The 12,850-nt window shown below is 46.6% G+C and overlaps 1 protein-coding gene and 1 non-coding gene across 7 annotated transcripts in view; both read left to right on the top strand.

Annotated features, from left to right (window-relative positions):
* The window catches only part of ASTN1 (astrotactin 1), a 291,298-nt gene that overhangs the window by 123,921 nt on the left and 154,527 nt on the right, over window positions 1–12,850 (top strand). For all 6 annotated transcript variants that reach the window (XM_001498262.7, XM_070267742.1, XM_070267740.1 and 3 more), the window contains exons 3-6: window positions 4,167–4,560; window positions 6,330–6,476; window positions 7,531–7,638; window positions 12,236–12,385. In XM_001498262.7, the coding sequence (XP_001498312.3) occupies window positions 4,167–4,560; window positions 6,330–6,476; window positions 7,531–7,638; window positions 12,236–12,385 (799 nt within the window). The remainder of the gene's footprint in view (window positions 1–4,166; window positions 4,561–6,329; window positions 6,477–7,530; window positions 7,639–12,235; window positions 12,386–12,850) is intronic.
* On the top strand, window positions 7,824–7,906 carry MIR488 (microRNA mir-488). Its single transcript, NR_032847.1, has one exon. It is a non-coding gene; the product is annotated as a microRNA mir-488 (primary transcript).

The following is a 12,850-nucleotide window of genomic DNA, read 5'->3' as shown; positions in this document are numbered from 1 at the left end:
GTTCGTCAGTGGGCTCGTGCTCACACTCCACGTGGTAGTCCCTTGGGGGTTGAATGCTTAGATGTAGTTTGTTCCTCTCAATGAACTTTCTTTTGTCAGACAAGAAGATACGTGCAACTTGGCTTTCTCTTTTTGACTTGGTTATCAGGAAGCTCCCAACTTTAGCCCTTGGGCTAGGCTTTCTTTCAATTCCATCTGCTACATCTTGATTTCATTAGATTATTTGAAAGAAAAATCCTAGAGCATCTCTGACTTTCATTGAGACTGCTAAAAATCCTCTTTGGAAGTTTAAGGGTTAAAAAAATGATTATATCAAAGAACTATGGTTCAAAACATGAACACAAAAGTAATCGAACGTGAGCACTGGATTTCTAGACGTTCCTACCATAGAAATAAAGTTATCAAGGTGACTACACGTGAGCCTTTTCCTAGATAATGGAGGGCCTGTATATATATTTCTCCAACCAATGACCTTGCTGGATTGAGCAGATAAGTAATTCAGATGAATTTGTGTGTAGTGGTTTTATAAATTATTATTATCATAAAATATTATTAAGTAATATTACATATTAATATATCACATTATGTATATTATTATTTACATAATAATCTACAATTAGTAAGTCATCACAAAGTGTTGTGACACCTGCCACCAATTTGGGTTGTTCCACAGCTTGAGTGACTGAGGATTCCTTTTCATGTGTCTGTGCTGGGTTTCACCTAATGGCTGAAACTCATTGCTGGTAACTGATTATTAAAAAGCTGAGGTCGTTGGGAGTCAGTGACTCAAGCAGAGGAAATATTTCGCTAAAGCAAGATAAGAGATGCTAAATACGCTGGCTTAGCCAAACAAAAACGTGTGGTCTAGCTCCTTGTAAGTTTTTGTGCGTTTTTTTTTTTTTTTTGAGGAAGATCAGCCCTAAGTTAACATCTGTCACCAATCTTCCTCTTTTTGCTGAGGAAGATTGGCCCTGAGCTAACATCTGTGCCCGTCTTCCTCTATTTTATATGTGAGATGCCTACTACAGCATGATTTGGTAAGCGGTGGGCAGGTCTGCGCCCAGGATCCCAACTGGCGAACCCCCAGCCACCAAAGCCGAGGGTGTGAACTCAACCGCTGCACCATTAGGCCAGCCCAGTTTTTATATTTTTTAAAACAATAAACATAAAGTATTTCCAGTTGAGTGTCTTGGCCCATATGTGGTCAAGGGAACTTTAGATTAACCTAACAAAATGGTGCCAGGAAAAGAGCGGTGAAAGAGGCTCTGGGTCTGGAACCAGTTCTGCACTGTCTCGTTCTGTAGTTTCTGTGGGCCTTGGTTCTTGGGAAAAGGAGGGGCTGAACCTGGGGAATTTCAGTGAGTCTTGCAGGTGAAAGAGAACTCAGACTACTTTGTTGAAATTCAACTGGACTGAAGGCCTCATGGTATCCTCCAGGCATGTGGTGATGTGTGATCCGCTTAGTCTTCTTTTAAGCACAGAGAGCTTGAAATGTGATTGTTGTCTCTGCATGACCAACTGATCTTGGAATGTGACACTTAGTGGGTGCCTAGTCAAAGGTCCTTTGTTGATGATCGTGCCTCTGCTGACCCGCTGTCGGCTAGATGTGCACTTTGGATCGTTTCTCTTTTCCCTGGAGCGGTGAGGTTGGATCTAGGTGGGATCCCCCTAGTCTCCTACTCTACCCCCTTATGAGATAGACGCCAGGGTGGAAGTCTCCAGTGAGCAAAGCTCCTTCTGGATGACTGTAGCCTAGTGGTTAAGATGGCAGGCTCTGCAGTGGGAGTCATTTTGTCCCCATTCCAGCCCTGCTATTCATTTACTGTGCGACCTTGGGCAAGCTATTTGACCTCTAAGCCTTAGCTTTTCCAAATGTAAAATGGGAGCTGGTTGACCCTTCCTCTTAGAGTTTGAAAGTGTAGTGCAGTTAGAACAAACATCTGCTACACAGTGAAAGCTCCATAATGGACAACTGTTCTCGTTGGATTACTGCATTGCAAGGGGAATGAACCTATGGCCTGGATCTTATCACAGCCCTATTGTGACCATCTGAGAGGAGAATTCAAGAGGAGGAGTGGAAAGGGCTCCTGAAACCTCTATGTGAGCAGGAAAGATGGTGTTAAACCCTTCCTGGGAGATGGATGTTTATGCTGCCTTTACAGCTCTGTAGGGAATAAAATTACCTCTCGCTTTCACTAGGCTAATTCAATGTCTGACAACTTCTCTCACTCAGGAAGTTATTCCTTCTGTGTGGCTTAATTACCTATTGTTGCAGGTTCGATTTGGGGTGAAGGAAAGGATAATGGGTCTGGCTCAGAGATAAAGGGTCTGCCGAAAAACTGCTGGGTTGGACTCGAACACCCACTCTCAGCAAACTGGAGCCGGGTTGGATTATGGCTCGGTTGAGGTGCTCTGGGTCTCTGTGTGCATGTCTGCACGGCCACCAGGAGGGATGATGGGTGGAGGGAGGCGGCAGTTGGGCAGGACCTAGAATCCTTGGCTCTGGACACCCACCCCCACCGTAAGCTGAGGAGCTTCATAATGACGCTTTCTCTGTACTTGGGCAGTAGGGATCTCACCAGGAGAAAGGGTTCCACCAATAAAAGAACAGTTTGAAAGCCAGGAGGCCAGCGTATGTCTCTGACCAGCCACCTGACATGACCTGTCACTTGGCAGCTGACTTTGGTCTCAGCTCCTCTGTGCTGCCTATTTGAAAGTGGCAACATCGTGTGTGTGCGTGTGTGTGTATGCATGCTCCTTTGCTCATGGTGATAGTGGGAGAAGGAGGATAAATGGGAAGATTTATGGGGAGAGGAACTTTATAAATCCAGGAGATAATTATTATGAGACTGGAAAAAAACCCCTTTAATGTGTTTGAGGGACTAATCTTGACCCAGCCTTGTGTGGGTGGGCCTCCTGGGAGTTAATAGGGGGTTTTCATCTCTAGCCTATGTGATGGGGTGGCAGTGATTGAAGTGCAAGGTTGAGAGCAGAACCATTTGGCACACCCCCATCTAATGGAATAGGTTTGGAGGGATATTGACCAAAATAAAGGGAGTGAAGACAGATGGTGCATGGGGAGATTTATGCCTGCTGAGTGCTGTGCAGCAACGGGCTTGCAAGGCCCTCCCTCCAAACCCTGTCCAGGGTGGACGTCAAGGTGAGATTTCAGTCTCTCTGGGCACTATATCCTTGCCTCTGACAGACAACTGAGTGGTGTCCTGGTTTTTTAGGTAATGGCCTCAGTGGATGGCCTGGAAGCACAAGAAGGTTCAGAAGGAAACCCCTCTGCCGGGCTGACCCCAGAATGTGGGTCTCAATTCCTCCCCTCGAGCTGCAGCAGGAATGCCAGCATCACTCAGGACTGTGGGATTGGGGCAGAGCGGTCTCCTAAATCAGTAGTGACCCAAAAAGTCATGTTCAGATGCTGAGATTCCTCTGCACACCTGGTTGTAAATACCTGATGGATGTAAACGTCTCTTTGGCTTGGTCGGTGGTTTTCCCCTGATGGGGCACTTACTCTGATTCAGACATTTAAGGTTGGGCTGAGGACAGCCTGGATTCCTGTGATGCACTCCATTGAGCACTTCCCAGAGGTGCCTAACTCGGTCCTTACCACCACCCTGTGAGGGTAAGTGGGGTCTTCTCCATTATACAGGTGAGGAATCTCAGGTTTAGAGTTTATAGGACTCGCTGATCATTGGTGGAGCCAGAGTTAGAATCTATACAGGATTGATTTTAAGATGCAAGGGAGGAAGAAACCAGATGACATCCCGCTGCTAAAAATTGGCCTGAAACCAGCTTTATGCGTGGTAGATTTGCCTTAGCAAACTCTCTCCCCTTTTTCTGCAGCTGAAATGATACACACACACACACACACACACAATTACAAAGACTTCTTTCTTCTTCAAATTGTTTGCTAAGCCAGAAGCAACCATGGATCACTTGAAGTAATGCCCAGGTCATCCCATTTTTCTCTCACCTTAAACACTGATCACAGCAGACTGTCCTTCTGCTGCTGAGTGATGCTTGCTCTAAGTGCTTACCGCACCTGCATGAAAGAATTAATGAGTGAGTGATGGATGGTGGATGTGGGAGGGGCAATGCCTCTTTGTGGGACGAGCTCACCCATCTTCCCACATCCACCTGCTGTCCTTTCTTAACAGGGTGGCATGATTGCTCTGCTGTTGTCCATCTTGTGCCTGGTGATGATCCTGTACACTCGCCGGCGCTGGTGCAAGCGCCGCCGGGTGCCCCAGCCCCAGAAGAGTGCCAGCGCCGAGGCAGCCAACGAGATTCACTACATTCCTTCTGTGCTAATCGGAGGGCACGGGCGGGAGAGTCTGCGCAACGCCCGCGTGCAGGGCCATAACTCCAGTGGCACCCTGAGCATCCGCGAGACGCCCATCCTGGATGGCTATGAATATGACATCACTGACCTGCGCCACCACCTGCAGCGGGAGTGCATGAACGGAGGGGAGGACTTCGCCAGCCAGGTCACTCGCACCCTCGACTCCCTGCAGGGCTGCAATGAGAAGACGGGGATGGACCTCACGCCAGGTGGGGAGGGGAGAAGGGCAAGGGGCAATTTGGTCCTTCCTCTCAGGGAGCTAGGGAGTGAGTAGAGAACAGCTGTTTTCTAATTTCGTGGCTGGTTTTCATACATAGCGGGATGTGCTGGTGCCTTTTCCCAAGTGAGCAAGAAGAGTAAGTGCTTTCCTGGGATGATGGGAGCTGTTTTCTAATATAAGAAATCAGAAGAATAAGTGTAAATTGGATCCCTCTCCACTTCCACTCTGCATTGGAAGCAGAGATCCTTTTACACCCAACAGAAGAGTGGGTTAGAGTCTTTACAGTACATAATGAGCAATCCTCGGGAAAATAAGGAGATAGCAAGAGAGATCAGCGTGTGTGTATGAGACTTCCGTACAGAGGATGTTTACTAAGGCAATTTAATTTTCCACTGAAGTGGAGAGGACAGAGGTATCTGTTCTTTTCTATGACTCCTGAGACTCTGGCCTGGGGGTTTTGGTTGTGTTGTCTTGCCCATGGCTCAGTGGTCTTCACAAGGGATGTACTTCTTCAAAAAAGATGAAGGAATGCAGTCAAGCTGCCAGACCTCAAACACTTTGTGTATCTCTGGAGACATTGGGGGAAGAGACTTGGACCTAATTAGCTGAGTGAGACAGGGTCAACAAAATTCAGAGAGGAAACAAGTCCTTTTCTTTTCTCTTACAGTAGCCCACCTGTCTCTTTCGCTCAAACTTATATAAATAAGCAGCTCTCCATAGGTAAAACCCCAAGACAGTGATCCTTCAGGGTACTGCCCAATCATCTTTGAAGAAGACTTTTTTTTTTTTTTGAGGAAGATTAGCCCTGAGCTAACATCTGCTGCCAATCCTCCTCCTTTTTTTTTTTTTTTTTTTTTTGTTGCTGAGGAAGACTGGCCCTGAGCTAACATCCATGCCCATCTTCCTCTACTTTATATGTGGGACACCTACCACAGCATGGCTTGCCAAGAGGTGCCTTGTCCGCACCTGGGATCCAAACTACCGAACCCCGAGCCGCTGAAGCGGAACGTGCGAACTTAACTGCTGCACCACTGGGCCAGCCCCTGAAGAAGACATTTTTGATACTGACTATTACTTAAGATATATGGACTTTCAGTGGGGCTTAAAGAGAGAATTGTGTCCTAGAGGTTTCCATTCTGCTTCTTATCTAGAAACGATCCTTTTTGAATAGCCACTTCCTAATAAGATTTCAAGTCTGGGAACTTCTGGAGAATATGGGACCCATCTTCAATATCTCATATTCCCCATAGCACCTAGCATAGTGCTAAGCCCACCAAGTAGCTATATGATACTCGGGGATAACAAACAAATCATTCAGGGAGCAGGTAAATAGCACAAATGTGTGAAATAGCTGGGTGTCAGACAATAGGGAGTGGTGCAGACTGTGATGAAAGAGAGAAGATATGTTCTGCCTGAATGCACTCAGATTCAAATTCTGTTAAAACTCTGTGCAAACCAAAAGAAAGAAATCGGCAGTCTGTATGTCACCAAAGGGCCACTTGTGGTGACCCTGTCAATGCAGAATTAGTTGAATTGGATTTTTGGTTGTGATCACTCTTACTTCACTTCTTCTCTTGTAACTTTGTAGTCCTCTAGAAATCAAAGAGGAGTATTTCAATCTCGGCCAGTCTCTCACTTTAAAGGCTCTTTATTTCAATTCTGTGAAACTCCATCTCCTTGGTTCAGGCACATTTCCTTGCTCTCACTTTCCTTTGGCCTTTTCTGTTAAAATCTTTCCCTTGACTTTTCCTTATGCAGGAAGTGACAATGCTAAGCTGTCACTGATGAACAAGTATAAAGATAACATCATTGCCACCAGCCCTGTGGACTCCAACCACCAGCAGGCCACTCTGCTCTCTCACACCTCCAGCAGCCAGAGAAAGCGGATCAACAACAAAGCAAGAGGTACCCGTGTCTGCTGTCAGGGCTTCCAGGTGGATTCCTCAATATCGGTAGAGGCGGGGCCGTTAATGTCCTCAGCCCCTCTCAGGCAGGTTAGAGGGATGTGTCCTGGCGCAGTCTTTCTGGAGGCCTGTTGAGTTCTACTTACCAAAAAATTTAAATATGCAAACCTTTTGACCAAGTAATTTCAACAACAAGAATTTATTCTCAGGAAATAATGGAACAAGTGCACAAAGATGTGTGTAAAAAGCTGTTCATCACAACATCGCTTAAGAGAGCGAAAATTGTAAATAGCTTCAATGTCCATCAATGGGGAATTGGTTAACTATGCGCACATCTGTCTACTGTCCAGTGCCTTAGCATGCAGCCATTTAAGATGATGAGATAGATCTAGATTTGTTAACATGGAAAGTTGCCCACCCATCTATTAAATGGAAAAAAAATGAGATTATAAAATAGAAGATACAGCAGAATGCCATTTTTGAGGGGAGATTAAAAAGGCTTTATGTGTTTCTGAATCAGAAAATGATGGCGGGTATATACATAAAATGTTAACATTTTTTTCTCGGATTTAGGGGACATCAGAGTTGTTCCCTTTACACAATTTTGTGTATTTTCTTTATTCTTTTTTGCCTTTTTCACATTAAATATATGTTACTTCTAGAACCAGAAAAAAAAATATCCTAGGTCCCTTTAGAAATAATTGCAGTATCGTGTCAACCAGAATCATGACCTGTAATGAGAGAAATTTCCCTCTTTTCCTTTTCCACCCACCATCCGTGAAGGTCCTCTCTGGCAGGTAGCTGCCAGGAATGGCCCTCCTTGATAGGAGCGTGGGCCGGTGGCTGTAGGACCCTAGTGACTGCTATTATGTAAAGGACTGCTTCTCCAATAAATCTTTATATCAGGAAACTTCAGGCCCCAAGGCTACTCCTCCCGGAATGTCAGTCAACCCACCCTCATTTTTATCGATTTTTCTCTTGAACTTGCCCAATGACTTGGTGTCATGAAGACAAACCTGAATATCTTGTCTTTGCCGTGCTTCTTTTCATTACAGCTGGTTCCGCCTTCCTAAACCCTGAAGGGGACTCTGGCACAGAGGCAGAAAACGACCCCCAGCTGACCTTTTACACCGACCCCTCTCGGAGCCGGAGGCGCAGTAGAGGTAGGGAGGATGAAGGGGCAAAGCGGAGTGGAAGGGGCTCTGAGGAGGGAAGGCGGGGAGCTGCCGAGGTGCCGGGTCAGGCTGGGGCTCTGTGGACCAAAGCCAGTTTCTGCAGGAAGAATTCTTGGACCACAGTTGGCGTTTCCTCCTAAGGAAGAAAGAAGAGCCTAGAGTGGGAGCTTTCAGAGAATCATCTCTCCCAGATAATGGCACTCTCAAACAAGTTTCCAAGTTGTTTGAAAGGCTATTTCTTGGTCAGAAGACTCTCCATTCCTTCTGGAAGCCTCAGGAGTCATATTTTGCTGTTTAGACATAGGAAATAAAGTTGATAAAGTGTTTTATGTGGAAAAATGGACAGTCTAGGTACCTGTGCTCACCTAGCCACGCCGGCCTTGGGATTGGGCGAGGCAGGCGTTGGGGGCAGGGTGGTTGAGGAATGATCTATGGCCTGGAAAACGTATATAATGCTCTTTGGCCTTTCAGCCCCTGCCCAGTAGGCTCGCGGGACCCCGAGCCTACGAGTCCCCTCCTTTCTCCTGGCAGGGTCCAGGTTAGTTACTTCATCCTCCTCAACATTGAAAAGGGTTGTCCTTTCATGCAGCCACCGTCTGTGCCACGCCACCCTGATGTTTAGCGGCTTCATGTGTAGCTATTGCAGCTGTGGCTGCCACTACCTATGACTTTGCTGGTGTCACCATCATCACTGAGGGAGGTCTGGCGCAAGCACCAATCGGCTTCCATTTACCTGCTCTGTAATGTTGGATAAGGACAACAAATTCTCTGTGCCTCAGTTTCCTCACATATTAAATGGGTTAATAATACCTCACCCATAGGTCTACTGTCAGAATTAAATTCTATTAAAATGTGCTTTGTTGGTGCCTGGCAAAGCACTGTGAAATTCTTATTGTTGCTGTTGGAACTCTCCCCAGTGCAGCCTGCGATTTCTACAGCACTCCGTCTTTAAGAATTTTAGACAGGGGCTCCTGGAGATACAAAGGAGGATATTTGAGTGACATCACCTTGTGCTATACTCAACAGCATTTTCTCCAACCAATAACCGACCAGTGCCCCCCAAAAGACACCTACATTTTGAGCGTCTCCTCCCTCCACTTGAGTTCCTTTCATATGGAGGGCATTCTTCCCAGGGATTAGAAGAACCCCTTTCATTTCCTCAATTCCAGTTTCTGTAGGCTTTGCTGCTTTCACTACAAAAGTTGTTCCCAGCATTTTTTCTTAAGAGATCACTGGGGCTCTGGGCAGCCTAATATCTGATGCCCCAGTTTCCCTGAGGTGAGAATGTGGATCCCCTGATCCTCATTACATATTTATAGACAGCAAATAGTCAACCTAGGCTACACCAAAGCAGGGTGTGTTCTGCTTTAATAAAATCCTGTTTAAGAAAATCCATAGTAATGAGTCAGAATGAGTTTCTTTGCAGCGTAACACTGTTCCTTTTAAATACTAAGCGCTCCGAGTCCCTCAACTCTTTGCTGCTATTAACTAGATTGTAAGCTTCTTAGGGATGGGCATGTCTAATTTATTTTTCCAAAGTGCCTAGTGAAGGATTTTGCCTATAATAGAAACTTGTAAGGGTTTGTTGAATTGAACTGGATACATCAATCAGGCCAGCCAGAAATTCTATAACCCACCTGCCATGGGTCAGGCTTTGTGATAGGTGGTAGAAACATGAAAACAGGACACAAGGAAAGGCTTAATTTAATCATATAAATAAAGTGAAATGAATGCTCAGAAGAGAGAACAGTTAATTCTACCTGGCAGCAACAGGAGGCAAAAAAGGAGAAAATAATTAGACCTCGGTTATATACAATGTACAGGATTTCTTGAAAGAAGAAAATTAGGGTAAGGGCATTCCGGTAGAGGAAAATAGCATATAAAAAGCCTTGAAAGCACAAAAGAACATGGTATTTTCAACAAGTAAAAGCAGTTCAACATGGCAGCTGTAATCCAGGATATAAACATAGAAACACACGGGGGTAGTTGGGATGGGGATGGATGAGAGGCTGGCTGCCAAAGGACCCCTTATACGCCATGTGACTGAGTTTGCACTTGGTTCCATAGGTAATGGGAAACCACTGGAGATTTTGAAGACAGGTAGAGATGCTGGATGATGGGTTGATAATGCAGAAGGACCAGAGAGACAAGAAAATCAGTAGCAAGTTAGTGCATTCCCATGAGAGCAGTGGCGAGTGCCTGTAAACAGTGACAGTGCTGGGTGATAAGGGCTACAGCAGCAGGGTGCACCTGGGGGCTGGAGGAACAGCCAGGAATAAGGGAGAATCTATTCTTGAAGGTTTCAAGGAAGTGTTTACAGGGAGATGTTGTTTGAGCTGTGACTTGAAGAGTAGGTGTATACCAGGCTGACAAGGTGACAAAATGGCATTCTGTGGAGGAGGAAATAGTATGTGCAAAGTCACAGAGACGTAAATGATAATGGTCTAGTCAGACAGCAGTAAATAGTTTACTAGAATAAAGCTTATGGTGCAAGCTGATAGCTTGCTTAGGAAACACAGCTGGAGGATCAGGAGAAAGTGCACGGCCTTGACTGAAGGACTTGGCCGTGAGACTTCAGTTGGAGTCATTGAAGGCTTTTACAGAGCATTGCCTTTGTCCACTCTGCTTCATGGAGGATCCAGCTAGGGCACTGTGGAGGAGAGGTGAGAGTAGGGGAAGGTTGAGGCAGGGAGTCTGGGTGGATGGCTATTGCCATAGTCCAGGTGTGAGATGATAAACGTAGGTACGAATGGAGAGAATAGAGGCAAGAGAACTTTTGGATGCAAAATGAGGAAAGATTTCAGGCCTGCCCAGTGGCATAGCAGTTAAGTTCATATGCTCCACTTTGGCGGCCTGGGGTTCATGGGTTTGGATTCTGGGCTCAGACACACATCGCTCATCAAGCCATGATGTGGCAGCATCCTACATACAAAATAGAGGAAGACTGGCACAGATGTTACCTTAGGGGCAATCTTCCTCACCAAAAAAAAGAAACAGAAAGAAAAAAGATTTGATGGCGTTGGTGATGAAGAGGGCGTGGCTTATGAAAGAGAGGGAAGAGTTAGACGTGATAGAGTTTTCAGACTTGAGAAACCCAGTAGATGATGGTGCCATTTGCTGGGCAATGGGAATAGGAGTGGGAGGAGAGTTTGAAGGAAGGTGGAGAGAGTTCAGTTTTGGACATTGCATTTGAGAGCCTGAAGGACATTCTGGTGGGCCATCTGCTGCTCAGGCCTGGTCCGGGCTGGAGGTAGAAATTTGTAAGTGTGGGGAAATAGATCCTGTGTTGAAAGGATGCTATCATGAATAGAATATCTCCAGGTAGCAAGGGACAGAGGATCTAGAGGCTGCTGGCCACCCTGGAGAATCTCCCTCTCAGCTACTGCCAGCACACTCTCTCAGGGCATCTGCTCCCATGAAGCACGGGTGCCGCCATGGACCAAAACCTTCTCTGCATTCCTGAGAACAGCGGCTCCAGAGACTCCGCTGGGCCCAAAGATTGTTTAGTGCATTGTCTGGGGGCTGTAGTCTCAGTTGGACCTGTGCTTTGATCCCCTCTCCACTCCTTAGTAGCTGCTTGACCCTGGGCAGCCCTATAGCCTCTCTAACTCACTGCTCCTCTGTGGGAGCTGCCTTATCAGATTGTGGTCATTGTTCAATGCCGTGAGCCATGTAGAACCCTGGGCGCTGGTGCCTGGCACATACTCACACTTCATAAGTGTCAACGATCACTGTGTTGTTTATCTCTTTGAGACTTATTTTCCTTACCTGTGAAGTGGGCAACTTGCCTTGCTTTCTTACTTTCCTGCATCTGTTCTGCCTCTATGTGAAGAGTCCTTCTTGTTACTACCGTTTTATCCTTTCTACCAAAACCAAAACCAAAACCAACCAAACAAAAAACACACCCAAAAACCCTCCCTTCCTGTCCCTGTGCCCTCCTACCCGGGAGTGTTTTTTGTTCCCAGCATTATTATTTTCTTGCTAAGCTTCCATTTATAACCTTACCCCAGTGGCTGCAGGACTGGGGAGAGCCTTCTGGTGCGACAATGCCCTCTACTCATGCAGAGCAGACTTTCCTCCTTTTCCTCCTTCCAGGCGCCACAAAATAAGAGTCACTTGTAGGACTCCCCACCACAGAAGTTCCTCCAGAGGGTTGGTTTGAGCCCTGGGAGTGGAGGAGCTGTTTATTAGAGCGCCCTCTACAGAAAGCGATGGGAAGTGCAGGGAGTTGCAGCGTGGGGTGAAAGGGTTCCTGCCACCCTTGGGCAAGAGGCTGGAGCCCCGCCAGGCGAGTAGAGGGCAGAATGCCCTCTTTCATGAATTCTCTTGTGAATCTGGCCCAGGAGGAGTGCAGAGGAAGTGCACACAGCTGACCCTTGTTGACCCTAAGGGCCACCAATAGGCCGAGTCTCCTCTGACTCCAACTGATGACATGTGTTCCATGAGGCTGAATAGAGACATTTCTCAGTGGGCTAAGTTTGCCAGCTGCCTCCCCTGTTTGTCGGGCCAGGCAACAAAAGGCCAAGTTGGCCTTTCACGGCCAAGAGTTTCACCACCCGGTGTCTTGCTTTTGTCTTGCTTTCAGTGGGCTCTCCCCGAAGTCCTGTGAACAAGACCACCTTGACCTTGATCAGCATCACCAGCTGTGTGATTGGCCTCGTGTGCTCCTCCCACGTCAGCTGCCCTCTTGTTGTCAAGATCACCCTGCACGTCCCTGAGCACCTGATTGCCGATGGTGAGCCCACTTCTGAGGATGCAACCTCCTCCCTAAAGAGGAAGGGTTCAGATTGGGCAAGGAAGATACAGAGAAGCCAGGGGTCACTGTTGCCTATTACTATAAGTGAGGAAAGAAGTATACCCAGAGAGTAAGGCTTAGGACAAAATTGGATCGTCCACAGATGAAATCAGAAAGCAGGTTTAAAAAAAGCAGAAAGGAACTGAACAGATCTCCTCCCTTCTCTGCGCCCACTCCCATTTCCCATTTCTGTTTGTTTTTATATAAGCCTTGTCTTTGTAGAGAAATGCAGAGCATGCTGGCTACAGGTAGGTCAATACCAAGATTCTCGCAGCCTTTGAGAGGGGAGAAGCTCAGTGGAGAAGTAGAGGCGTTTAAGGATGAGCCACACTTCGGTTTGGCATGCCCGAGTGAGACATTCCTAATTGCAATAACTTGCTATAAGCCTAGAACTCTGAAGCAATA

Source organism: Equus caballus, chromosome 5 (genome assembly GCF_041296265.1).
Source record: "Equus caballus isolate H_3958 breed thoroughbred chromosome 5, TB-T2T, whole genome shotgun sequence".
In the NCBI taxonomy this organism is placed as follows: Eukaryota; Metazoa; Chordata; class Mammalia; order Perissodactyla; family Equidae; genus Equus; species Equus caballus.
This window is presented reverse-complemented; position numbering and strand designations above follow the sequence as displayed.